The following is a 25,058-nucleotide window of genomic DNA, read 5'->3' as shown; positions in this document are numbered from 1 at the left end:
TTGGCAGCCATCCGCGAGCCACTCATAATGGACCCAGTCCAAGCTACAGGTTGGGAACCCCTGACGTAAGGGCTCTTTCAGATGTCTGTGATCTTCGGTCCCATCTCAAATTGCAATGCACGGACTGGCCACGTAACTCCCGACCTGAGAGTGACATCTTCAGGTATTTCTATGAGGCTGTCAGATTCGGAGATGCATGGCCAGTCCGTGCATTGTGATCCAATATCAGACCGATGATCACAGAAGTCTGAAAGAGCCTTAAGTACTGCTTTATTTGTTATTTTAAAGCATTAACTACCTGTGTTCAATTGTCTTTTTAAAGGAAGTCTGTCACCTCCAAAAACACTAATCAGTCCGCTTATACACGTTTGGGGTACCTAGTTTCTATAAAAAATTATACCTGTAGGATAGATTTTAGTGTTTTAGTTATCAGAAATAAAATAAATAAGGAGCCTTTGATGCACCCTTGGGCTCAGTGCACCATTACGCTCCTTCACTTTGCAGGCAGAACACTTGGTCATATCTTGATTGACAGCCCTGAAGCAAGCGCTGCCAGATCTCCATCAGAGACTCTTCCGCACCTCATTGGAGGAGCGCGATCGCACTGACAAAGTATCATTGTGTTCTCTCATCCCTGGGTCATGTGTGCGGCCACTGCTTCTACTGATGTATGATAAATGTATGATTTTTTTTCTTTCGTTTTTATAAGATTTAAGTCCCAATGGGAACAAAAAAGGAACAATTCTGTTATTTATGGCGTTTACAAAATTATATTTTCATAGTTCAAAGTTCTAAAATGTTTATATCTCTTACTTGATCTATGGGAAAATGAGGGTGATATAAACTCGTGCTTTTTTATGTTTTTACATTTTTTTTGTCTTTTTTTAATCTCAATAGGGCACTTAAATATGCAGTCCCTTACCACTTGTACAATAAAATGCAAAATGTCTGGATTGCAGTGTGTTTTTCAGATAGCATTCTAATGCTAGTACTGACATGGCAGACATGAGGGCCTTTTTTAGGCCCCTGACTGTCATAATAACCCTTCAGCACCTCACAATCACATTCAATGGGGATGGTTGAGAGGCAGTGGGGTGAATGATCCTGTAACGCTCAATCTTATTGAAAACCTGCAAAGAGTATGGGTTTATTTCTGAATTCCTATTCCATTTCTGGCTGGTGAACATTTGAGGGAGAGGGGGGAGGCTCCTGCTGCATTCATTTGCCGTCCAGCCAGATACTGGATTGCTAGGAGGATGGTGGGTAGCTTGGCTGATGTTCTGGGACACATTGATTTCTTTATCTCTTGCTTAGATTTAATTATAATATGACACAATATGGGTCACTTTTTTGTCAATGTAAATGAGGCTGTTGTGAGGCTTTGCCTGTTCTCAGCTAATTTATTTATCCTTTGTACTATTCCCTGCCTAGCATTCTGCCCAGCAATGTATTTACTCTGGTGACTTTGAAGCTCCTGACAGGTTCTGAGGACATAATTCCCATCACTAAGATCAACATAACAGGAAATAAGGAATATTCCCATCTGCAAGATCCTATCCCAATATGTAGTAGGCGTAATAATAGTATTTGAAAATACCTCCAATTAGAAAAGTAGTATAGTTCTCCTGATTCAGCCATGTCTCTCACCTCATGTGCAGGGCATTGCAGCTTACATATCCATGGTTATGACGACGAGCAACTAACTAACTGTCACTATATGAGTGATCATAACCATGGGATACCTAAGCTGCAATGCCCTGCACATGAGGTAAGTGACATAGTTAATCAGGAGAACTATACTACATTTCTAATTGGAGGTTTTTGCTAATATTATTGTTATAATGCCTACTATGTATTGGGATAGGATCATGGAGATGGAATAACACTTTAATTTTTTTCCCGTTTCATTAAGACGAGCATTGTGCACACTAATGAATGTAACCACTGGAGTAAGATGCTGCTAATTCATAAAGACTCACACGCATCTTAGAGGGAATCTGTCAGCAGATTTTTGATACATCATCTGAGAGCAGCATGATGTAGACAAGTAGATTCTGAATCTAACTATCACTTAGATTAATGGGTGCAGCTGTTCTGACACAATGTACATTTTTAGCTTTAGTCATGTAGCAGAATCCAGAGGGCTGTCTCATACCAGGCTCTCAATGAGATTGTTCATTGACTGTGAGGTGTCAATCAGAGAAAGAGGAGTGCCAGACAACATGGCTCTAGGCAGCTAGACACACCAATGATAAGGGTCTGGGTGCTAAAAAAAACATAGGAAATAAGCAAAAGATTGGACTATGACAACACGGGCATGCCTGAAATTTCTGCCTTAACCCTTACAGCATGCTGGCTTTAGCTTATATAGCAAAAACCTGCTGACAGATTCCTTTTAAGAGTATGGTGGACCTCGGGCAGAAATGTACACCAGTCAGTGACCAGTTTGCATTTCTGACATAAAGTTTGGCACTGATGTTGCATAATTTGTATGATTTTCATGGGCAGACTTAGCAGCCCCTCTCCTTCCCATGCTCCTCCTATATTGGTGCAGCTGGCCAGAAGTGACATGGGATTGCCAAAAGTCGCAGAGTTTTTGCTCATCTTTTGAGTTGCACAAAAATATAGCAATTTTTAAGGTATTTTAATGAATTCCCCCACCCCCCTTGTTGTGATGTTTTAGAATTTCTATCTCCTGATCTATGGTATATCTTTGTATTTATAAGAGATTAAAAAAACACATTTTTATTGATTACTTAAACATTTGTATTATATTTTACAGGCTGGAAAACAGTGGTACCATTGCACAAAGGAGCAATAGCATGTACGTACACCATAAACATTTTTTTTTGGGGGGGGGCATATCCATATGTCATAGCGGAACTGAATATTGTAATTCATTTCACAGTATGCCATTATTTTATGTTATAGATTGGTTTCAAGTATATGTCTTATTTGGGGGGGTTGACATATCTATATATCGTAGCAGAACTGAGTATTCTATTTCATTTCACAGTACGCCATTATTCTATGTTATAAATTGCCACTTTGTTTTCAAGTATTTGTCTTTTTCGAGGCCAATCATTTATGTCAAACCATAACCTGATTCATATAATCTGTTCAGAGCCGTGAATCAGACGTACAAGCTTGTTAGATTGATGCTATGAGATAAGTGTCTTAACCTAGTGAACACTTTATTATAAAGCTTCCTCTTAGCAAGCAAGACAGTGAATTGTCGGCGGAAAGCCCCTCATTTAATGTTTCCTTTTTCTGCTTTCGTAGCATACCACAACTGCTTCAGTCACTGCAATGAATGGGGACACTATTCAACCTGAAAGTTCCTCCGTCCCTCAGGGCTGGAATGAGTTCTGTGAGCTTCATGCCATCTCCACTGCTAGAGAGTTGGCAAAGCAGTATTGGTTGTTTGCTAACCAAAATCCACACCATGACATCCTGGCGGCAGAGAACTTCTCCTTGCAGTTCACGGATCTTTTCCAACAGTATTTCAGGAACGAGGTGAGGGAAAGTTGGGGCATGGACCAATACAGATTCTTTCCCTTCAGTAGAGTAAAAGATTATAGAGAGACAGGTGGCAGGACATCAGAGGAACCTCCTAGTACGGTTGCAGCAAAAGTGGAGGTGGACTTGACAGCTCGCCATGAACACACTGAACAGACAGCTAATGACTCAACTGTCCAACAAGTGCCTAAAGCATGGAGCTCTGAGGAGCTCCAAAGCACCATCACTCCCCCTCCTCCAAGACAATTCATTCGATTCTCATTCAGTGATATCAGGAGAAGTATTCGAAATATATTCCGGAGAAAGTCTGCAGATTCCTCAGAAGCCAGGGACATTGACACGGATTTGGCACAGTCACCGACCTGGCATAAAAGGATTTTGCAGTGGACTTTAAAAAGGGAGCCTGTGGTTGAAATTCGAAAGGAAGGACATTTAAATTACAGCATGGTAGATGAGACAAGCATGGACAGTGGGACTCTTTGGCAGAGGTGTCGGTTGATTGTACGGAAAGCAAGCTCTTTGGAAAATGAGGAATACCTATTAGAATTGTTTGATCCACCCAAGGTAAGTTTAACATTTGTTGGTAGGACTATCATTCTCCATGTGGCAAATAGATGTTTGTAGATGGAAAAAAATGTTTAAAGGTCGGCATTTTACTTTTAATTTCCTAAATCAATAGTACAAATGAAGAAAAGCAACTTTGTAATATATCTTATCAGAGGAATGTTCTTCTTTCATCTACTGGATTGATTTTTCACTCTCAATACATGGGAAAACCTTTCAAATCTGTATTCGGTGAAGACAGATTTTCCCGTTATTGAGTAAGGAGATGGCAGTCGGTGCTGCAAATTCTACTGAAAGGACAGTCATAGTTATCCATAGAACTTTATGAGCGCCAACTGGCATCTCCTATTTCAGTAATGGGAAAATCTGTATTCATGTAGGACGGATTTTACCTTGGAATTGAGAATTTAGAGAATGAATGATTATTTGAGAAGAGATAGGAAGTACATTTCTCTAATAAAGATATACTACAAAGTTTCTTGCTTTCACATGAATTATTGATTTATGAAAAAACAAAATTATAATGGTTACTCTTTAAAGGGATGATGGAAAACGTTTCTGTTGGATATGTACTTGTGTAAAAATTACCACAACGTTCACAAATGGAGTAAACCATTGGCATGATTTCATCGATTGCTGAGTGTTGTGATCACTTCTATAATCTCATGTTTCGACTCTCAGTCATTATAATACTGAGCCCCACTATGGAAGCAACAGGTCCGGGAGATTTTTGTGCAGTACAAGTATGTCTCTAGTGATATGAGAAAGATGGCAGTGCCAGTGCTTTAAATAATGAAGTCAACTCTCTAAGCATTGTATGGTCTCGAACAATCGAGCAGGCTTCAGCCCAAGTGATAGCAGTAGATGAAGGAAGTATGTTCTATGAGGTATATTGATGATTTATTGGAAGTTTTTATTTAATATATTTTATCCTTAATTACCATTCATCCATCTTCTTAAATATTTCATTTTCATGGCGTCCATACATTTTAAAGAACTGTCTTTATCCATACATTTTTGAGGGAAAAAATGTGGCTTTAGACAGTCTAGCGAAACCGAGGAACACACATTTGCTCTGGTTTTATTAGTTATACATTTTTGCTGTGTAGAAGTAATTCAGGATCATTGTTCCTAAACTAGGAATTCAAACATCTTATGAGAAAATATGTTGGTTATTTGATTGTGTAATGTCTTCTACTATGTACAGCTATCATAAATGTTAGAGGGTGCTAAGGTGTTAATATTGATATTTGGTTAATTTAATGAATTGAATGAATAAATGAATGAATGAATGAGTGAATGAAATGGTAAAGGATTATCACCAGTTATCTCTTATCCAAAGGATTGGGGATGCTTTACTAATCTCTGGAGTCTGAGCGATCCTAAGAACAGGGCTCTAAATGTGCAAGAATGGTAGAGCACCATCTTAAATACAACCTGTACTCTATTCATTGTCTATGGGATTGGCAGAAAAAGACAAGGATGTGCATATGAAAATTTGCTCCAAGCTGTAACTCTGTAGAGCCCTGTTCTTGGGGTTCTGGTGGATAAACAGCCCGAAATAAAGTTCTAAAGAAATTCTAGCTGCCCTGCAGGCTTAGCGTGCATCAATGTCAGCGTGAACTATTCATTGACATGTTAATGAAATTAAATGCTATGGTAGGAGACCCAGGAGGACCCCACTGCTCACACAGACATAAAAAGCTAGACTGCAGTTTGCCTAAATGTACATGAGTAAGCTAAAATCCTTCTGGGAAAGCTTCCTGTGGACAGATGAGTCCAAGATAGAGCTTTTTGGTAAAGCACATCATTCTACTTTTTATTGAAAATGGAATGAGGCCTATAATGAAAAGAACACATTGCCTACAGTCAAATATGGTGGAGGTTCAAAGATGTTTTGGGGTTACTTTGCTGGGTGACTTGACTGTGTATAAGTGATCATGAAATCCAAAGATTAGCAAAGGATTTGGGTCGAATTGTAGTGCCCAGCTTCATGTTATGATTTATTAGTTATGAATATGTCAGTGAGCTCATCTCACAACTAGATTTGTAACCAAAATCTCTCCCCTTCTGAACAATCTCATGAGATAACTTAGAACCAGTTGAAAGGTCACCTTTACTGTAGTCATAAAGAAGCTTAGACAATTGATCATGTGAAGACAGATAAGGGTTACAGATCCTGTCAGATACCTTAGCTGTGTAAAGCTGGGTTTACACACTGCAACATCGCAAAGGACATCGCTGTAACGTCACCGGTTTGGTGACGCAATAGCGACCTCCCTAAGTCTCTGCTAAGTCGCTGGTGAGCTGTCAAACAGGCAAACCTGGCCAACAACTCAACAGCGATCCGGACCTGCAGAGCGACCTAGCTGGTTGTTGGGGACGTTGATAAGCAGCCTTTTGAAAGGGAAGTTGCTTACAAAGTCTCTGCAAAGTCTTTCACACACTGAAACTTTCCAGCGATGCATGCTGCACAGCGGGAAACAACGGACCTAGGAATGGTCCTGAACGATTTGTAACGATTACAACTTCACAGCAGGGGCCGGGTCGCTGATAGGTTTCACACACTGCAACATCGCAAACAACATCGCTATTGCGTCACAAAACCGGTGACGTTACAGCGATGTCGTTTGAGATGTTGCAGTGTGTAAACCCAGCTTAATGAATACACAGAGTCTGTAGAAGCAAAGCGGACCAAACTGTTTAATGAATTCTTATTGCAAAAAAAGCCATAGATACATGTATTTTATTTAAAAAAAAAAATAGCTGCAAATGTATATTTATTGTTTAATATTTCCATCCTCATAAATAATGTTTCATAAGCTATTATATCTTTGTAGTCCACATGTGTGAAATTTGGAGCAGAAATGTGTCAATTGTGCCTCTATCGCATGATTTGTTTTCTTTGCTTTGGACTTGGCTATTAGCCCATACCTTTGTGTCGCTAGTTGTATGATACGTACATTGGTTAATCCCATGACAAGAATTCTTGACCATTTTAGTTTAATTCTCAAAGCTTAAGTTAGTATTTGTCTAATAATTCTGTCTGGGGCTCATTCCAATCGATGAGATTACAGGCCTTTTTCTGTTCCTAAACGCACAAATCATTTCTATTGAAATAATCAAACATATGGTGGAGAACGTGAACTTAGATTGGTCATCCCATCAGGACAGCATCTTCTCATCTGGCAGATGAAACCTCTATTGAGCAGCTGATCATAGTGGAAGCTGGGGGTACGGAGGGCACTACTGTAGGTACAGAATTATGCCAGAACCATTTTGTATATAAAATGCATTGTGAGGATTAGCTCAGGTAGGCATAGGCAAGGTCACACAGTTTCTTCATAAGAAATTCCAGCCGTTTATTAAAAACTTGTCATAAACGGCAAACATTAAACATAACAGGCCTTTCCTGGCTTAAGGCAAAAACATAGCACAACCACATACCGTGGGCTTACAGTCCAATACAGTCTCTATTGGAAGTGTGGCGCCTGTACACACTGGCTCCTGCCAGCGAACACTTGCTGTGGCTCCTTCCAAGAACCCAGAGACACTCTGCAGACTCCTGTCTGTCTCTCCACTCCAGGAGAGCTTTGGTCCAGTAGCCACAGCACTAACCAGCCTGGCTTGTACACTACTTCCAGTCTAAACCCAGACTGAATTCCAGAGCCCTGTGTTCAGCCTCCACACAGGCTGATACACCCAGAGCTCCCTGCTTTGCTCTGCAGAACACACACTGCCAGTCTCCTAAATCAGACTGGACACACCCACAGGTGGAGGTCTGTGATTCTCCAGACCTGCACAGCACACTGGGCTTATTAAGGGAACCTGACCGTTATATGCAGAAAGAAGCCTTTGTGGAACTACAAGTCCCATAGTAACCTCTTCAGTTTAATATTGCAGCGACCTTCTCCACTGCGACATATAGCGACCATTTACCATATTGGTGGACGCTACCTCACTGCATGTTCAGCTACTATATTATGGTTATTAATGTAGAAAAAAAATTAGGCCTAATTCACACGTCCGTTGTTATCATACAAGAGATATCTATTTTTTAAATGGATAACACTAAAGGGTGCTTTACACGCTGCGACATTCCTATCGATATATCGTCGGGGTCATGTCATTAGTGACGCACATCCGGCGCCGTTAGCGACATCGTAGCGTGTGACACCTAGGAGCGACAATCAACGATTGCAAAAATGTCAAAAATCGTTGATCGTTGACACGTCGCTCCTTTTCATAATATCGTTTGTGGTGCATGCCGCTGTTTGTGCGTCGTTTCTGCAGCAGCACACATCGCTGTGTGTGACACCGCAGGAACGACGAACATCTCATTACCTCCGTCCACCAGCAATGAGGAAGGAAGGAGGTGGGCAGCATGTTCCCTCCTCTGCTATTGGGCAGCCGCTTAGTGACGCTGTTGTGACGTCGCTGTGACGCCAAACGCACCTCCTCCTTGAAGGAGGGATTGTTCAGCAGCAACAGCGACGTCGCTGAACAGGTATGTGCGTGTGACGCTGCCGTAGCGATGTTATTCGCTACGGCAGCGATCACCACATATCGCAGGAACGACGGGTCCGGGTGCTATCGCTCGCGACATCGCTAGCAATCGCTAGCGATGTTGCAGTGTGTAAAGCGGCCTTAAGACACATTATAGTTTATGGATTACGTTCACACATCTGATTTTTTCGACTGGGTCGGCATTTTTGTATCCGTGTGTCTTCTTGAAACAGTTTTTTTTAATAATGACTTATTAAGCAGATAACCCATTGTTCTAAACATGTATTGTTTTAATTTTCGTTGTGCTGGCACTGAATGAAAACTGAACACACAGTGACAGGTTGCTGATCTTCATGGTCTCACCACCGGGGACACTATGTGATGAGTTTATTGCTGAAGCATACTTGTCAAAATGAATAATTTGTGGCTTTTGAAGTGTGTCGATGAAAATATTAAGACGTAGAAGCAACACTTTTTTGAGGCAAGACCCCATCATATTCCATTTCCCACTTCTACATGCCAATTGGCCAATTGTTCCCCATTTCCACACCACTCCTAACAAGTCAACGGACCCTTGTAACAAATAAGGATGGTCTAATATGGAGAACCCTTTTAAAGGGGTATCCAGTCAATAAAAACAAATCATTAATAAAAGAGTAAGTTATGTAATCCTCTGGTAGCTGCCCAAGTTTGCAGTGTTAGATGCTTCACTTCTATTCCTGTCGATGACACAGGACAGTGCAAAGGTGGACCAAACCAGTGCAAAGGTGGACCAAACCAGTGCAAAGGTGGACCAAACCAGTGCAAAGGTGGACCAAACCAGTGCAAAGGTGGACCAAAAAAAGTGGACCAAACCAGTGCAAAGGTGGACCAAACCAGTGCAAAGGTGGACCAAACCAGTGCAAAGGTGGACCAAACCAGCGCAAAGGTGGACCAAACCAGCGCAAAGGTGGACCAAACCAGTGCAAAGGTGGACCAAACCAGTGCAAAGGTGGACCAAACCTGTGCAAAGGTGGACCAAACCAGTGCAAAGGTCGACCAAACCAGCGCAAAGGTGGACCAAACCAGTGCAAAGGTGGACCAAACCAGTGCAAAGCTGGCCATCTAACTCCTGATTTAAGTAGCTGAGCCTAATTCTTCTTTGTCTATGCAAGACCCGAACAGAGAGAAATGGGGACTGGCTGAGATATTTAATTAAGCAGTCAGTCAGCCCCCTTAAACATTGCTATGGTCATATTCAGAAGCTGGAGCTGCTATGTGAATACTGGCATACCTGTCATCATTGAATAAGTAAGTTACACTTTAAAGCTTATTTGTGTAACATCAGTATTGGTTCCTGCCCCTTTTGCTTTGGCCGCATAGCGGCTTCGCGCATTTGTTGCATTTAGTGAGTGACAGCCACAGTCCTGTTTTATGCCTGAGACTTTTGGTGCCACTTGGTCAGGGAGGTATGGGCCTAATTGTTTTGTTTTGGTTACTTCTTTGTGAGTGTCCTGGGAGGGGATGTCGGCTATTTAACACTAGAACTACTGGACTCGTGACACCTATATAGAAATACATGGTGCAAAGTAGTCAAAATGACTACCTCAGTAGTTCTAGTGTTAAACTCCTGAGACTCTGAATTTCACTGCCAGTCAATAAGTTCTGCTTATCTGGCTTGTAGCTCTAGTCCTTGCTCATGTCTCCAAATACCAGTTTAATTACCTGTTCACATCACGGCGTCATACCCAGACAGGGGTCAGATGTAGCTTTGGATTGCTAGATCCTTTTTCATTTACAAATTATGATGAAGCCATATTTTTAATTAATTGGTCCTATTCTACCATTACATTTATGACAAAAATGTTTTCCTTTTTTTTGTCTCCAATCGGTCCCATACAGTAACAATGTTTAACAATTAGCCCCACATAGTAATTTTGGTCCTAATCCTTTAATACTGTAGCCAAGTAATGTTCCCTTCCTTTAATAATGTTTCCCATCCTGTAATAATGTTCCCCATTTTGGTCCCCATTTTTAAATTATGTCCCTTGTCCTCCAATCATCTTGTAATAATGTCCCCCATCTTGGTTTTCTACTTGTGATAGTGTCCTACATGTTGTAGTCATGTCCCCATCCTGTTCCCATATTATAGTAATGTCCCCAATGCTGGTTTTATATTGTAATAATGCCCCCATCCTGGTCCCCATCCTGTAATAATGCCCCCATCCTGGTCCCCATCCTGTAGTAATGTCCCCATCCTTGTCTTTGATTCCAGGATAGTAATTAGATCTTTACAGTATCTTGTTTATTGGAAAGGCTATGGAACAAAGGAAAAATCGTCGGTGTCGGCTAATCACATCACCACGTCTCTGATTGGTCCTTTGACCAATTGACACAGTTTTATATACTTTATTGCCAGCCGTGTTGTGGGACAGCATCTCCGGTTGGTTCTTTCACCAAATTACAGTTTTATATACTAATAACATCAATGTAGACAATATTATCAAAACATTTCATCTTTCTTTCTGTGATAAGCTGGGTCCTAAGGCGGGCTTTACACGTTGCGACATCGGTAATGATATATCGTCGGGGTCACGTCGTTAGTGACGCACATCTGGCGCCGTTACTGACATCGCAGCGTGTAAACCCTAGGAGCGACGATCAATGATCGCAAAAACTTCAAAAATCGTTGATCGGTGACACGTCTCTCCTTTTCATAATATCACTGCTGCTGCCGGTACGATGTTGTTTGTCGTTCCTGCAGCACCACACCGCTATGTGTGACACCGCAGGAACGACGAACATCTCCTTACCTGCGTCCACCGGCAATGAGGAAGGAAGGAGGTGGGTAGGATGTTATGTCCCGCTCATCCCCGCCCCTCCTCTGCTATTGGCCGGCCACTTAGTGACGTTGCGGTGACATCGCTGTGACGCCGAACGCACCTCCCCCTTGAAGGAGGGATTGTTCGGTGGTCACAGCGACATCGCCGACCAGGTATGTGCGTGTGACACTGCTGTAGCGATAATGTTCGCTACGGCAGCAATCACCACAAATCTCATGTGCGACGGGGTCGGGTGCTATTGCGCTCGACATCGCTAGCAATTGCAATGTCGCAGCGTGTAAAGCCCGCCTAAGGCTATGTGTCCACGGCAGAATGTTGCTGCGGATTTTTCTGCATGAAAATCCGCGGCTTTCCTGCAAAATCCGCACCTTTTCAAAGGTGCGGATTTGCCGCGGATTTAACGCGGAATTGCCGCGGATTTTGGTGCGGATTTTTTTTTTTTCCCCAATTCTGAAGCCAAAATCCGGATCAAAATCTGCAACAATAATTGACATGTTGCAGATTTTTCCGGATCAAAATCTGCACCAAATCCGCCGCGGAAAAATCCGCAGCATGGACACAGCATTTCCAAAAAGCCATAGAAATGGCTGGGAAGTGCCGCTGCTGCAGATTTTAGGGAAATCCGTGGCTTTTCCGCGAGAAATCCGCGGCAAAATCCGCGCATTTTCCGCAGCGTGGACACATAGCCTAAGAGTCCCGAGGAATTTTGACCATCCTGTTGCTCTACAATTTTGTCCCTGACGTGACCTTTTGGCATTGAGCCCACATGGTGACCCTTCTTACCTTCAGCTTGCTTCTCCAGTCAGCAGCTACTCTGTGGCTAAAGCCCAGGGCCCCCTTTGTAAGTCCATATCCCTGTATAGGGGTTTTAAGACTGAAGGCCATGGCAACAACTGGATCTAGTGAACTGAGTGAATGCATAAGGCTGAATTAACACATCCATGTTTCTCAGTCCAACTACAAACCGCAATGTATGGACCAACCATGCTGATAAGGCTGTTGAGTTAGAGTCAGGAGACCTGCAGCCAGTCCGTGCCAGTACTCAGACCGTGAAACATGGATGTGTGAATCCGGCCTTAGATTAGATATGTGTAATCTAGAAGTTTCCATGTCCGAAAAGTAGGCTTTCCTGTTTAAACTAGGTAATACAATTGTAGATGATGATAGTGTTTATATGTTTTTTCAAGTAACTGTGAATGACTGTCTGAGCAAAAAGTGTCAGAACAGCAGTTTGTATGGAAATTTCTTCCCGGAGTAATGTTTATCATGGTTTGTCCATGTTTTGCATACACTTACCTCTGTGTGAAATACACAGTAGGGTCACATATTTGCTTTGGCAAACAGTAGGACAGTTGGGGAATGTTTCATTCGTGTTTCAGTTTTGTTCTGTTGTCTTATTAATTCAGTTTAGTGTGAAAATAGCAGCGTGATAAAAAGTTGTATCTGTAAAGGGCTGAATATCATTGGAAATACGGCTGATTGGCAGCATGTTTACACTGCACGATAGATCTCTCGGTGCACATAGGCTGCCATTATTCAGGATCATGTAAAGGGAACCCGTCACCAGGTTTTTCCCTTCTGAGCTGCGGCCACCACCGGTGAGCCCTTATATATGGCATTCCAGAATACTGAATATAAGAGCCCAGGGTGCTCTGTAGAACGTGCAAAAACACCTTTATAATACTACCTAGGGGGTGGTCCGGCCCGATGTGTGTCGCTGCTCTTGATCTGGCACCTCCTCCATCTTGTGCGATCGCTGTCCTCCTGCCCAACCCCATGTGGATGACGTGTCCTGTGTCATTCACAGAGATCTCCATTGCACTCCTGCGCATGCGCACTTTGATCTGCCCTGCTGAAGACAGGTCAAAGTACTGTAATGCGCAGGCGCGAGAAAAGGTCAAAGACCGACCACGCATGCACACTACAGTACTATGATCTGCCCTCAGCCAGGCAAATCACAGTACGCATGCACAGGAGCGCAATGGATGTCTCTGTGTGAATGACATAGGACTCGTCTTGAACATGGGGCTGGGAAGAAGAACAGCGATCGCACAAGATGGAGGAGCGCCGGACCTAGAGCAGTGACACCCATTGGACCGGGCCGCCCTCTAGGTGAGTATAATACTGGTGTTTTTTACATTATACAGAGTGGCCTGGGCTCTTATATACAGTATTCTGGAGTGCAGTATATAAGAGCTTACTGGTGGCCACAGCTCATAAGGTGAAAACCTGGTGACTGGTTCCCTGTAACCCGATGAACGAGTGTTTTTTTTCTTCCTACAGATGATCAGCAGCTTGTTTACACCTCAACATAAATGTGAAACAAATGTTTTTAAAAGCACTTGTTTATGATTATCTTTCAGGGTAAATGCAACTTAAAGGGGTTGTCCAGTCTAAAACGATAAGTCTGTAGTCACTATGTGCTACTCTATGTGACTGCAGACTTATGAATCCTCACAGTCCACACTGTGTGCTGCAAGGATTCGCCGGTGTCTGAGCTGGGTATAGCGGTCACGTGCCGCAATTGTGTAATATACATGTTCCCGAGCCAGAACCCAACTAGTGGGCGCAGCTTCACGCTATACAAGTATATGGAGAGGGCGTGTGTGACTACTAGACACAGACATTTAGTGGGTACGGCCTTACTCAGTACACTTGTAAGCAAGGCCATGCTCATTAGTCAGGTTCTAGACGGGAACATGCATCTCGCACAATTGAGGTCACGTGATCGCAACCCCGGCTTAGAAAGTGGGGAATCCTCGCACTGCACAGTGTGGACTGTGAGGATTCATAAGTCTGCAGTGACACATAGAGTGACTGCAGACTTATCATTTTAGACTGGACAACCCCTTTAAGGCCCCCTTCACACGCACGTAAAAAAACAAACCGTTTTTTCACGGACGTATTGAAGGGGTGGTTTGCTTCCCGTGTGCCCTGTTTGTGGCACATGCATGTTCTCCGTGTGTTATACGTAATAACACACGGAGAACGGATAATTCCGCCTTACCTGATTCTTCCGGAGCTGTCTGTGGTGCTGAATGACAGTGTTCGGCACAGGCCACGCCCCGCTGACGCTGCTTCCGGCCCCCAGTGAAGAAGATGCGTTATTCAAATTCACTGGGGGTCGGATGCAGGTGACAGCCGAGGCAGAGACTGCAGGTATGGTGGAGGTGAGTTTGTGTTTTTTTTATTTTCAGAATGACATGTGTGTTTCTCCGGCGCGTGTCACGTGGGACCGCATCCACACTACATCCGTGTGGTACGTGTGCGGGCCGCGTGACACCCGTGCTGCCGGAGAAAAACGGACATGCCTCCGTATGGAGCACACGGGCTCACGTCTACTCCACACGGAGGCACGGCCCAATGGCTGAACACGTGCGTGCACATAAACCCATTGATTTTAATGGGTATACGTGTGCCCGTGTCTCTGGTACATGCGTGCACGGACCTAGCACGTACCGGAGACATGTGCGTGTGAAGGGGGCCTTAGGCTGTGTTCACACCATAGCAGATTGTAAAAATGCAGGTGAAACTGCCAAAAGTAAGGAAAATTGCTTTAATGTGTTATCAGCTCGTGGTTTCATTGCATTTCTTTAATGTGAAGTTTTATTGCGGTTCTTAAAGCCTTTTTACATGGCAGTTCATCCATGCAGCCTGCTTTTTTGCTACTGTGCAGAAATGTTTGGTACTTTCTGCAGCTGCTGATGTGTTTCGGTTCCTGCTCAATCAATTAAATAACATTCCACTGTACTGGTGAGAAATCATCACGTAGTGTGCGATTTTCTGTTGAAAATAAACAGATAAGGCATACAAAATAAAAAACAACACAAAAAAGGTTTATATTTGTTTTAGCACTTGTGAAATAACACTGTGTAAAATTTTAAATTCAGATGGATGCTCTTTAAAGACAGGCTATCATCAGAAAATTTTGTATTGATATCAGGATGATGGCTAAAGCTTTTTTCAGTTTTTATTTATATTTTTACATATTACAATCTATATGAAAAAAAATCTAACAGAAATCCTGCAATTTTCACACTTGCATCTGACGCTTTTTTAGACTCTAAAGCGGGCTTTACACGCTACGACATCGCTAATGCAAAGTCGTTGGGGTCACGGAATTTGTGCCGCACATCTGGCCGCATTAGCGATGTCGTTGCGCGTGACACCTATGAGCGATTTTGCATCGTCGCAAAAACGTGCAAAATCGTTCATCGGTGACATGGGGGTCCATTCTCGAATATCGTTGGATCTGCAGGTACGAAGTAGTTTGTCGCTCCTGCGGCAGCACACATCGCTCCGTGTGACGCCGCAGGAACGAGGAACCTCTCCTTACCTGCCGCCGGCCCCAATGCGGAAGGAAGGAGGTGGGCGGGATGTTACATCCCGCTCATCTCCGCCCCTCCACTTCTATTGGTCGGCCGCTCAGTGACGTCGCTGTGACGCCACACGGACCGCCCCCTTAGAAAGGAGGCGGTTCGCCGGTCACAGCGATGTCGCAGGAAAGGTAAGTATGTGTGACGGGTCCGGCCGATGCTGTGCGACACGGGCAGCGATTTGCCCGTGTCGCACAACCGATGGGGGCGGGGACGCACGCTAGCGATATCGGTACCGATATCGCAGCGTGTAAAGCGGCCTTAACTTCCTTGTGTTACAGGAAACAACACATGTACATAGTCACAATGGTCAGACCCTGACCCTATCTTTAGTATTGAAGTGTCTATTGAGTTTGTGCTAAAGTCATTGTGATGGGTAAGGGGGCAGGGTCAGCTGTGAAACTGACCATTGTGATTGATGGGTCCTGCGTTATCAGATGTATGAGGAGGTTTTAGGCCTCTTTCACACATCCGGTTTTTGGCGTCAAGCACAATCCGGCGATTTGTGGAAAAAAATGGATCCGGTGTCTGTTGACGCCGGATCCGTTTTTTTTCGTCATAGACCTGTATTCGCGCCGGATTGTGCCGCATGGCATTGCGTTTCATCCGGCGTGCACCGTATCCAGCGAAATCCCTGTGTCCGGCTGCCGGAAAGGGCGCACAAGGGAACGTTTTTGGTCACCGGCACAAAACCGCACCACGCCGGATCCGGCACCGTGCGGCGTGTTGTAAAATGAAAGCCTATGGGCGCCGGATCCATCGTAATGCGCCAAAAAACGCATTCCACCAACAGATCCGTTTTTTTTAACTGAGCATGCTCAGATGTGTAAATTTCTTTCTGGTTAGAAAATATCTCTCTCTCTCTGTTGGTCACTATCTCTCTCTGTCGATGTCAGTCTCTCTATCTCTCTGTCGGTCTCTCCCTCTCACCTCCTCTCTCATATTTGCCGATCACCGATGCGGAGCTGCACAACTGTCACAAAGCTCCTGCTTTTAAAATGCTGGCTGCTCATTATTCCATGTTGTGTTCGCTGCTTCCCCTGCCCATTGGCGCCTATGATTGGTTGCAGTCAGATGAGCACCTGAGTGACAGCTCTCTCACTGCAGCCAATTATAGCCGCCGGTGGGCGGGTGTAAATCTTGCAGTAAAATAAATAAATAATTTTAAAAAACGGCGTCCCCCCCAATTTTGATACCAGCCAAGGTAAAGCCACTTAGCTGAGGAGCCCCCCAGCCAAAAAATATCACCCAGCAGCCGCCCGAAAATGCTGCATCCATTAGATGCGACAGTCCCGGGACTCTACCCGGCTCATCCCAATTGCCCTGATGCAGTGGTAGTCGGGGTAATAAGGAGTTAATGGCAGCCCATAGCTACCACTAATTCCTAGCTTAGTGATGGCAGGCGTCTATGAGACACCCCCCATCACTAAACTGTAGTGAAAGTAAATACTGTAAACACAAACACCAAAAAATCCTTTATTTGAAATAAAAGACAAAACGATCCCTCTTTCACCACTTTATTAATTCCCAAATACCCCTCCAGATCCGGCGTAATCCCCACGAGGTCCCACGATGCTTTCAGCTCTGCTACATCGGAAGCTGACTGGAGCGGCCATAGAACACCGCCGCTCGCTGTGAGCTCCACAGAGCAACTGAAGTGAGTCGCACTATCAGTGGTGACGTCACTCAGGTTACTCGCAGCCACAGCTGGATTCTTGATACAAACTGCTGCAAGGGATCTGTTTTTTACCGGATCTGTCTCATCAGTTTTACCACAATCTGCGACGGATCCGTTGCATCAGGCAGAAACCGGATTGTGCCTGACGGCAAAAAACTGATGTCATCTTGCCTCTGCTGGATCAGGGTCTGATGCACTATATTATGCTGCTCACAGCAGATGTCAGCTGATCATGGAGTGTTGGGTGTCAGACACGCATCGATTTTGCATTGATGACCTATGCTACATTGAATCTATGGACAACCTCTAACACTTTACTTTTTAATGCAATAAACATATGTCAGTTTAGTATAATAGAAAACTGTGAAGTTTTGCTTTTTCCAATAGTAACAGTGTTTAGCAGTACAGAGACCACCAATGCCGTGTCCTTAGAGATTTACAGAGGAAGTCACAACATCCTCTCCCACTTTCTATAAAAAAATACATGTTTCAAAATATAATGTTGCCTAAAATTCCCTAACCAGTTGCACTTCTTCATACTTAAGTTTTACTTCCCTTGCTGATAGTCTCTATCAATTTCTACAGAAGTCATAATGTGAAGAATGTACTCAGCAAGCTTGAGAAACATAATAAATGTCCTCATTTCTTAGAAGCAAGAGTGTGCCAAAAAGCGTGCTTGATATTTCCCAACACGTCTGAATAGTCTATCGAAGAGCAGTGCAGAATCTTGGTGCACAAATCGTTCTCTAATAGAAAGGAGTATATTTTTTGCCATAAGGGTGCATTGGTAGAATTGATATTTAAAATTTAAAGAGGCTCTTCTTACATGTTGGGAAGGTTTCTTGATATAAACTGATCACAATTGTTCCCCGTTGGGACTCCCAAGCGATCAGTTGTAATCAACAGTACGTGTTCAGTATTTCTGTAGCTCCACCACCGGAGAAATTAAGCTGTGCCTATTAAAATCAATGATTGGCTGGTGTAAAGCTGAACAGGACAGGTCCTCTAGACACTTTTTTGGAACTTTTTCCACTCTGCCGAAAAGTTTTAGATCCTGAACAGATGACCCCTCTATTAAATCAGACATCCCTAAACCCTTTTCTGTCGTCTTGATCCATTTATGAACATTTGATTTCTCTTTTCTTTGACATATATGTGCCTACTTGCAAAAGCGTCTGAAACATTAAGGGGATCTGTCACCACATTAGACCTATCTAAACTATTAATATGGGCATACAGTTATAGAATGCTAAAAAAGCCATACCTGTCTGCCTCATATCAAATGCCTTGTGGATAAATCATCTTTTATTACTTTACATAAATGAGCTCTTCCAGGCTATGGGACGGATGCTGCCTGGTAGATAACTCCGCCTCCAGAGATTTTAACACTAGAACTACTGAGGTAGTCATTTTGACTACTTTGCACCATGTATTGCTATATAGGTGTCACGAGTCCAGTAGTTCTAGTGTTAAATAACAGTGGCTTTACCAGTATGATGGTCGCTCTCTCTGTTGTCACTGCAGAGCTGTGTGTGATTATAAGGCTGCAGTCACACTTGTGTATGACTCGCACTAGTGCAATGTGAGACAATCCCGCATTGCACACGCCCCCATGTTAGACAATGCTGCAGCTCAGATCTGCCAGTGTCTGTGAGAGCCGTATCACTCGCACCCATACAAGTCTATGGGTTTTTTGAGAAACATCGGACTGCACTCGGATGACATCCAAGTGCAGTGCGATATATGCACAGGCTGATAATGGAGGAGATGGGGGGATTAAACCCTCCCTCTCCTCCGCAACTGTGACCCCAATCGCAAGATCGGGTCACAGTTGCATGACCCTCAGCTCACACTCACAGCAGAGCCTGAGCCAGGGTCATTAGCATATTGCATCCGTTGCTCTCGCATCGGACGCCATACGCTAGTGTGACTCCAGCCTAACCTACACTTCTGCAAGTTCCTCTCAGCATCAGCCTCTATCTCACAGGCAGACAGTGCTGCAATATTGTAGCAATGAAGCACAGCTCATGAAGCAGAGCTCACTCAGCTGCAAAAAATGTGTTTGTAAGAATACAAATTTCATTTCTCCTGTTTTGTGTCAGTTACTCTTCTCACTCTGGTAACACCCTTTTTATTTAATATAATCTCTGGAGGCGGAGTTATCTTCCAGACAGAATCCGCCCCATAGCCTGGAAGAGCTCATTTACATAAAGTGATAAAAGATGATTTATCCACAACAAGGCGTCTGATATTCTGATAGGAGGCAGACACGTAGGACATTTTACAGCATTCTATAGCCTGTATGCCAGTATTAATAGTTTAGATAGGTCAAATGTAGTGACAGATCCGCTTTACAGTATTACAAATAGATTATATTTCCAGAAACAGTGCCATATCTGTCCGCAGACCTTGTGTGATAATGCAACATAATGCCACTAAGGCCTCACTCACACATCACTATTCCTGATTAGTATATCATCAGTATTTGTTGCCAAAACCAGAAGTGTCTACAAAACACAGAACAGGCGTCAATCTTTCAATTATAGCTTTTCTCTTCCTCTCCAGTCTTTGGCATGTAGAAACACTGAAGTATCAAAGAGGTTTTCTGGTTTTGGAAATCCCTGTTCCCCAGCTGTGGTGTGTTTTAATATAACAAACTGTCCTTTACGCTCCCTGGTTGGGTCCAGCGCTGAGTCTCCGCCATTGCTTCCAGTGTCTACCATTATCTGCGACATTGACGTCACGTCAGCAGCGCTGCAGCTTTGTGGGTCTGAGCAGCTTGTGCCGTCAACTCGCCGAGTTCAGTTATTGGCTGCAGCGCTGTTGGGACGTCAAAGTTGCAAACAATAAAAGACAAGAGGGTCAGTATGGAGACTCATTATTAGGACTTAGGGAGAGTGAGAAAAGCGCTCTTTGCTTTTTAAAACAAGCTGTAGTCAGAGGAGTGGGATTTTCCAAAACCAGAAAACCCCCTGAGTGCCGTTGAAGACTAGTGCTATACTAACCACTTGAATGTTATGTGGTGTTTCTGATAGAAGTCATATTTCCAAATCCCGAACAGCCATGTTAATTCTCACTAGTGGGTCTGACTATTCCTCAATTCCTTAAAGGGGGATTTCCGTCTCTGAAATCATATCCCAATATGTAATAGGTATAATAATAATATTATTAGCAAATACCTCCAATTAGAAATGTAGTATAGTTCACCAGATATAACTATGTCTCTTACCTCATGTGCACGGCATTGCAGTAGCTTAGGTATCCATGGTTACGACCAGTAGCAACTAACCTAAGTGTAGATTCTGAGCAGCTTGTTTTGTGAGGAATTGGACAATGTCAAAGTTTTTTGGGACAGATTGCAAAATGATCTTTCCGTGTCACGAAGACAGATGACCATTGGCAGAATATGGTCCAAAATCTCTAGTGCATGGCCGACTTAACATGATTTTATTACACCCCATCTGAGAGCAGCATAATGTAGGGGCAGAGACTGGTTACTGGTTCCTACAGTTTTAACTAAAAACTTCTCTCTAAACCGTTTATAACCCGCCTGCACCACAGATTGTCAGCTTTAGGCCGGGGCCACACTCGGCTCTCGCCGGCAACACCGCGGGAGCCGAGTGTCATGCGAGTGTCACTGCGACTGAGGTCCAATCTTGCAATCAAACCACAGCTGCGAGGGGCGAGCCGACTCTGAGGAGGGGAGGGCCAGCGCTGGGGAGGGGAGGGATTTATCTCCCTCTCTCCTCCGTAGCCGGCTATTGCCATTCTCGCACTGCACTTGCGGTACACCGGTGTACCGCGAGTGCAGTGCGATTTTTCTCTCGCCAAATAGACTTGAATGGGTGCGAGAGAAACAAGGATTGCATTGCACCCGCAGCATGCTGCGACTGTTTGCTTGGTCTGATTAGGGCTGAGAAAATAATCACTCATGGGTGCTGGAACATAGGTTAATATTGGTCGGAGTGGAATGCGATGTTTTATCGCATTCCACTCGCTCCGATTTTCATGCCGTGTGTCTTAGGCTACTTTCACACATCCGGTTTGAGCAGTGCGGCTCAATCCGGCTGTGAAACCTATGCAACGGATGCGGCGAAAACACCGCATCCTTTGCATACGTTTTTACATGCGGCCCGTCCGTTTTTTTCCGGTTGCGGCACGCTACTGAGCATGCGCAGTGGAAGAAACCGCATGCGGCAGCCGGATGCGTTTTTTCCGCATCGCGCTGCATCCGGCGTCCATAGGCATGCATTGAAAAATGCGCCGCAGCGGCGCGATGCGTTTTTTTTGCCGAAGCAAAAAACGTTCCAGGCAACGTTCCATCCGGCCGCGGCATCCGCTAAATCTGCTGCATGCGGCAAAAACCGGACCGAACGCAAGCCCATGCGGCACAATACGGCACTAATGTAAGTCTATGCAAAAAAACCGCAACCGGCAGCAAAAAAAACGGTTGCAGTTTTTCTGCAGAGCGCCGTATTGTGCCGCAGAGCAAAAACCGGATGTGTGAAAGTAGCCTTAGGCCTTATGTGTCCACTGTGTGTAGGCAGAAAGCTGCCAATCAGTGGTGGGGGTGTGGATGGACTACAAGGCAGTACATTTACTAGTCTTCTAGTGATAATCTCCTGCTGAAAAACAATGTTTTTATAAAAACTGCAGTAAGCAGACACAGTAAATTACACAAATTAAACATCGCTGGAATCCAGATCTTGAGCATGTAACAGAAGAAAATATTGAGTCAATATTAAACATCATACATGTTGTGGTTTATACTCCTAAACCACTTTCCTTACAGCCCCCACAGCTAAATATTCACCATTACACTCATGCAAAAATACATGATTTTCACACAGGACGTATTGGGTGTGATCCTTACACATCACTACCTCAGTGATATTCTGTAATATTGCATCTGAGCCCAGAATTAGGATACTGTTCAGTATAATGTTAGATATGACACGCAGGCCACTGTCACACGGGTGGATATTATTCAGTATTTGGAAGCCAAAATCAGTAGTAGTGTAAACTCACTAAAATGGGTTAGGAAGGTATATTCTCTCTGTTTTAGACCCTCTCTTGGCGTTGGGTTGGCTTGGCTTACTGGTGTGACATACTAAACTATCAAAATACCAAATATTACCCTGTGAAAGTGACCTGAAATAAGAATATGTCTGTATTTGGCCATTACTAGCCGTCCGGTATAATTGTAATATACTGGTGTTCTCTTTTTAAAAGGAATTTGTCAGTGGGATCAACCCCCCTAAGCTGTCTAATATGCAAGTCATAGGAAGCTGAATAAAATGATACCAACATATCTAAAATCTGATGTGTTTTTCCCGAGAAATCCATGTTTTTCTTTATATGCAAATGATGTCTTAAGAACCTTAAGGCTACTTTCACACCTCCGGCTTTTGCAATGCGGCACAATCCGGCACTTTGCAGGAAAACCGCAACCGTTTTTTTTTGCTGCCGGTTGCGTTTTTCCTGCATAGACTTTAATTAGTGCCGCATTGTGCCGCATGGGCTTGCGTTCGGTCCGGTTTTTGCCGCATGCGGCAGATTTAGCCGATGCGGCGGCCGGATGGAACGTTCCCTGCAACGTTTTTTGCTCCGGCAAAAAAAACCGCATCGCGCCGCATCCAGCCGATGCGGCGCTTTTCCCAATGCATCCCTATGGATGCCGGATGCGGCACGATGCGGCAAAAACCGCATCCGGCCGCCGCATGCGTTTTTTGCCACTGCGCATGCTCAGTAGCATGCCGCAAGCGGCAAAAACCGGACCGGCCGCATGTAAAAAACTTATGCAAAGGATGCGGTGTTTTCACCGCATCCGTTGCATAGGCTTCACAGCCGGATTGAGCCGCACGGCTCAAACCGGATGTGTGAACGTAGCCTAACCCGGACATAGATTTGCCGCCTGAGAATCTGCCTCCAGAGTTTATTTTAAATGAAAAAGGAACTTACCAGTGTGAATCGTGTAGATCAAGAGAATAGACTGTCAGCCATTACATGTCTCACGCTGGTAACACCCCCTATGTAACAAATTTCCTACAATGCACATCAGAAAACAAACTGGAATAAATTGTAGCTGAAATATACTGCAGCACCTAGCTGACATAGGTTCATTTTCTGATAAATAGATATCTCAAGGATATGTAAATATTAAGGGATGGATGCGCAAAATGTATAAAAAGATGCAGCCGACACCATTGAGTTTTTGGTACTTACAGACGTATGAAATGATAGCCATGATATATATTCCCCCCTCCATCAACAACCCACTACACTGACAAGCAAAAGGGTAACAATGTTTTGATCTTTTGACTTTCAGGCTCTATATCTCATCATGCACTACAGCTTCGAAAGTATAGACAGTCATCTTGGCTCATACATTTTGTTGTAATTTGTAGTTACAGGAAGAAAAAAATGACAAACACCAAGAGCAGAACAATAACAAAACAGTGACATGACTAGAATCTGCATAACTAGTCATATGCTAAATAGTTTCAAGTCAACTTTATGCATGAGATAGCCGGTACTCGTAATGAGCAGCTGGTTGCTTAGATGGGCATGACTCAAGTATCTGAATATAATGAAAGTCAATGGGGAACTCGAGCATTTTTCCGGGAAATCTTCTAGAAAAATGCTAAAGTTTCCCATTGACTTCCATTAGAGTACGTAGCCCACGATGAGGATTCACTGCGTACCGTACACGGCGGGTCCTGACCTTCGGGGTTGCGAGTCTCCTCCACAGGAGAACATAGGAGACCACAGCTACTCTTACCCAATATCAGGGTTTGGTGCGTTGTGCTCTCTCACTTATGTTCTCCCTTGGAAAGCCGCACCGCAGGTCAGTTTCCACTGCGAGCCGTACACGCACAGTGGGCATGGGATTTCTAGAAATCCCATTCACTGTGCTTGTACTGTATAGCGCAGTGTTTGATATGCAGCTGAAGCATCCGGTGTCTAAAACGCTGTGAACACTGATCGTGGGCACGTACCCTTATAGTCGGCTACTTGAGTCGCGCCCATCCGAGCATGCACCTGCTCATTACAAGTACCGAGCACCTGAGCATGGTAGAGCTCGCTCATCACTAATTGTTACCCTTTTGCCTGTCACTGTATATGTTTGCTCCCATTAAAATAACAATGCTTATATTGACCGCTGGCGCCATTGCAGCGGTGTTGACCCTCGCTATCCCAGTGATCTCATCACATTGTTCCATTACAAATACGGAGAACACATTCTTCTGAGAACTCTAGATGCTGATGCAGGAAATCAAAAGCAAGCAGGATAGGAAAGAACCCATGTTTTGTTGGGGTATATGTATCTGAAATTACATTTGTGCAATTACCGTAGTAAATACATACCTTTTGCGTCATAGTGCAATACACAGATATTCTGCTGACATACATTTGGGTCTATTTTCCATAACAACACTGAAAAAGTCATGGCTAAAAGTTTTGAGACTTACAAATTTTGGTCTTCACAAGTTTGCTGCTTCAGTTTTTATAGTGGTAGACGACTGGAGAGACAAATAGCGCAAAATAGGATGTATTCTTTCACAGCAAAATGGTGCGCGTGAGCAAACGTGC

The 25,058-nt window shown here is 43.9% G+C and overlaps 1 protein-coding gene across 2 annotated transcripts in view; it reads left to right on the top strand.

The window, feature by feature from the left end:
- Nucleotides 1-25,058, top strand: part of SH2B3 (SH2B adaptor protein 3) — a 229,453-nt gene that overhangs the window by 40,313 nt on the left and 164,082 nt on the right. For both annotated transcript variants that reach the window (XM_075323834.1, XM_075323823.1), the window contains exons 2-3: nucleotides 2,783-2,824; nucleotides 3,283-4,083. In XM_075323834.1, coding sequence (XP_075179949.1) covers nucleotides 3,310-4,083 — 774 coding nt within the window. In that variant the 5' untranslated portion in view covers nucleotides 2,783-2,824; nucleotides 3,283-3,309. The remainder of the gene's footprint in view (nucleotides 1-2,782; nucleotides 2,825-3,282; nucleotides 4,084-25,058) is intronic.

Source organism: Anomaloglossus baeobatrachus, chromosome 1 (assembly GCF_048569485.1).
Source record: "Anomaloglossus baeobatrachus isolate aAnoBae1 chromosome 1, aAnoBae1.hap1, whole genome shotgun sequence".
Lineage (NCBI taxonomy): Eukaryota > Metazoa > Chordata > Amphibia > Anura > Aromobatidae > Anomaloglossus > Anomaloglossus baeobatrachus.
Note: the sequence above shows the minus strand (reverse complement) of the source record. Positions and strands in the feature narration are given on the sequence as shown.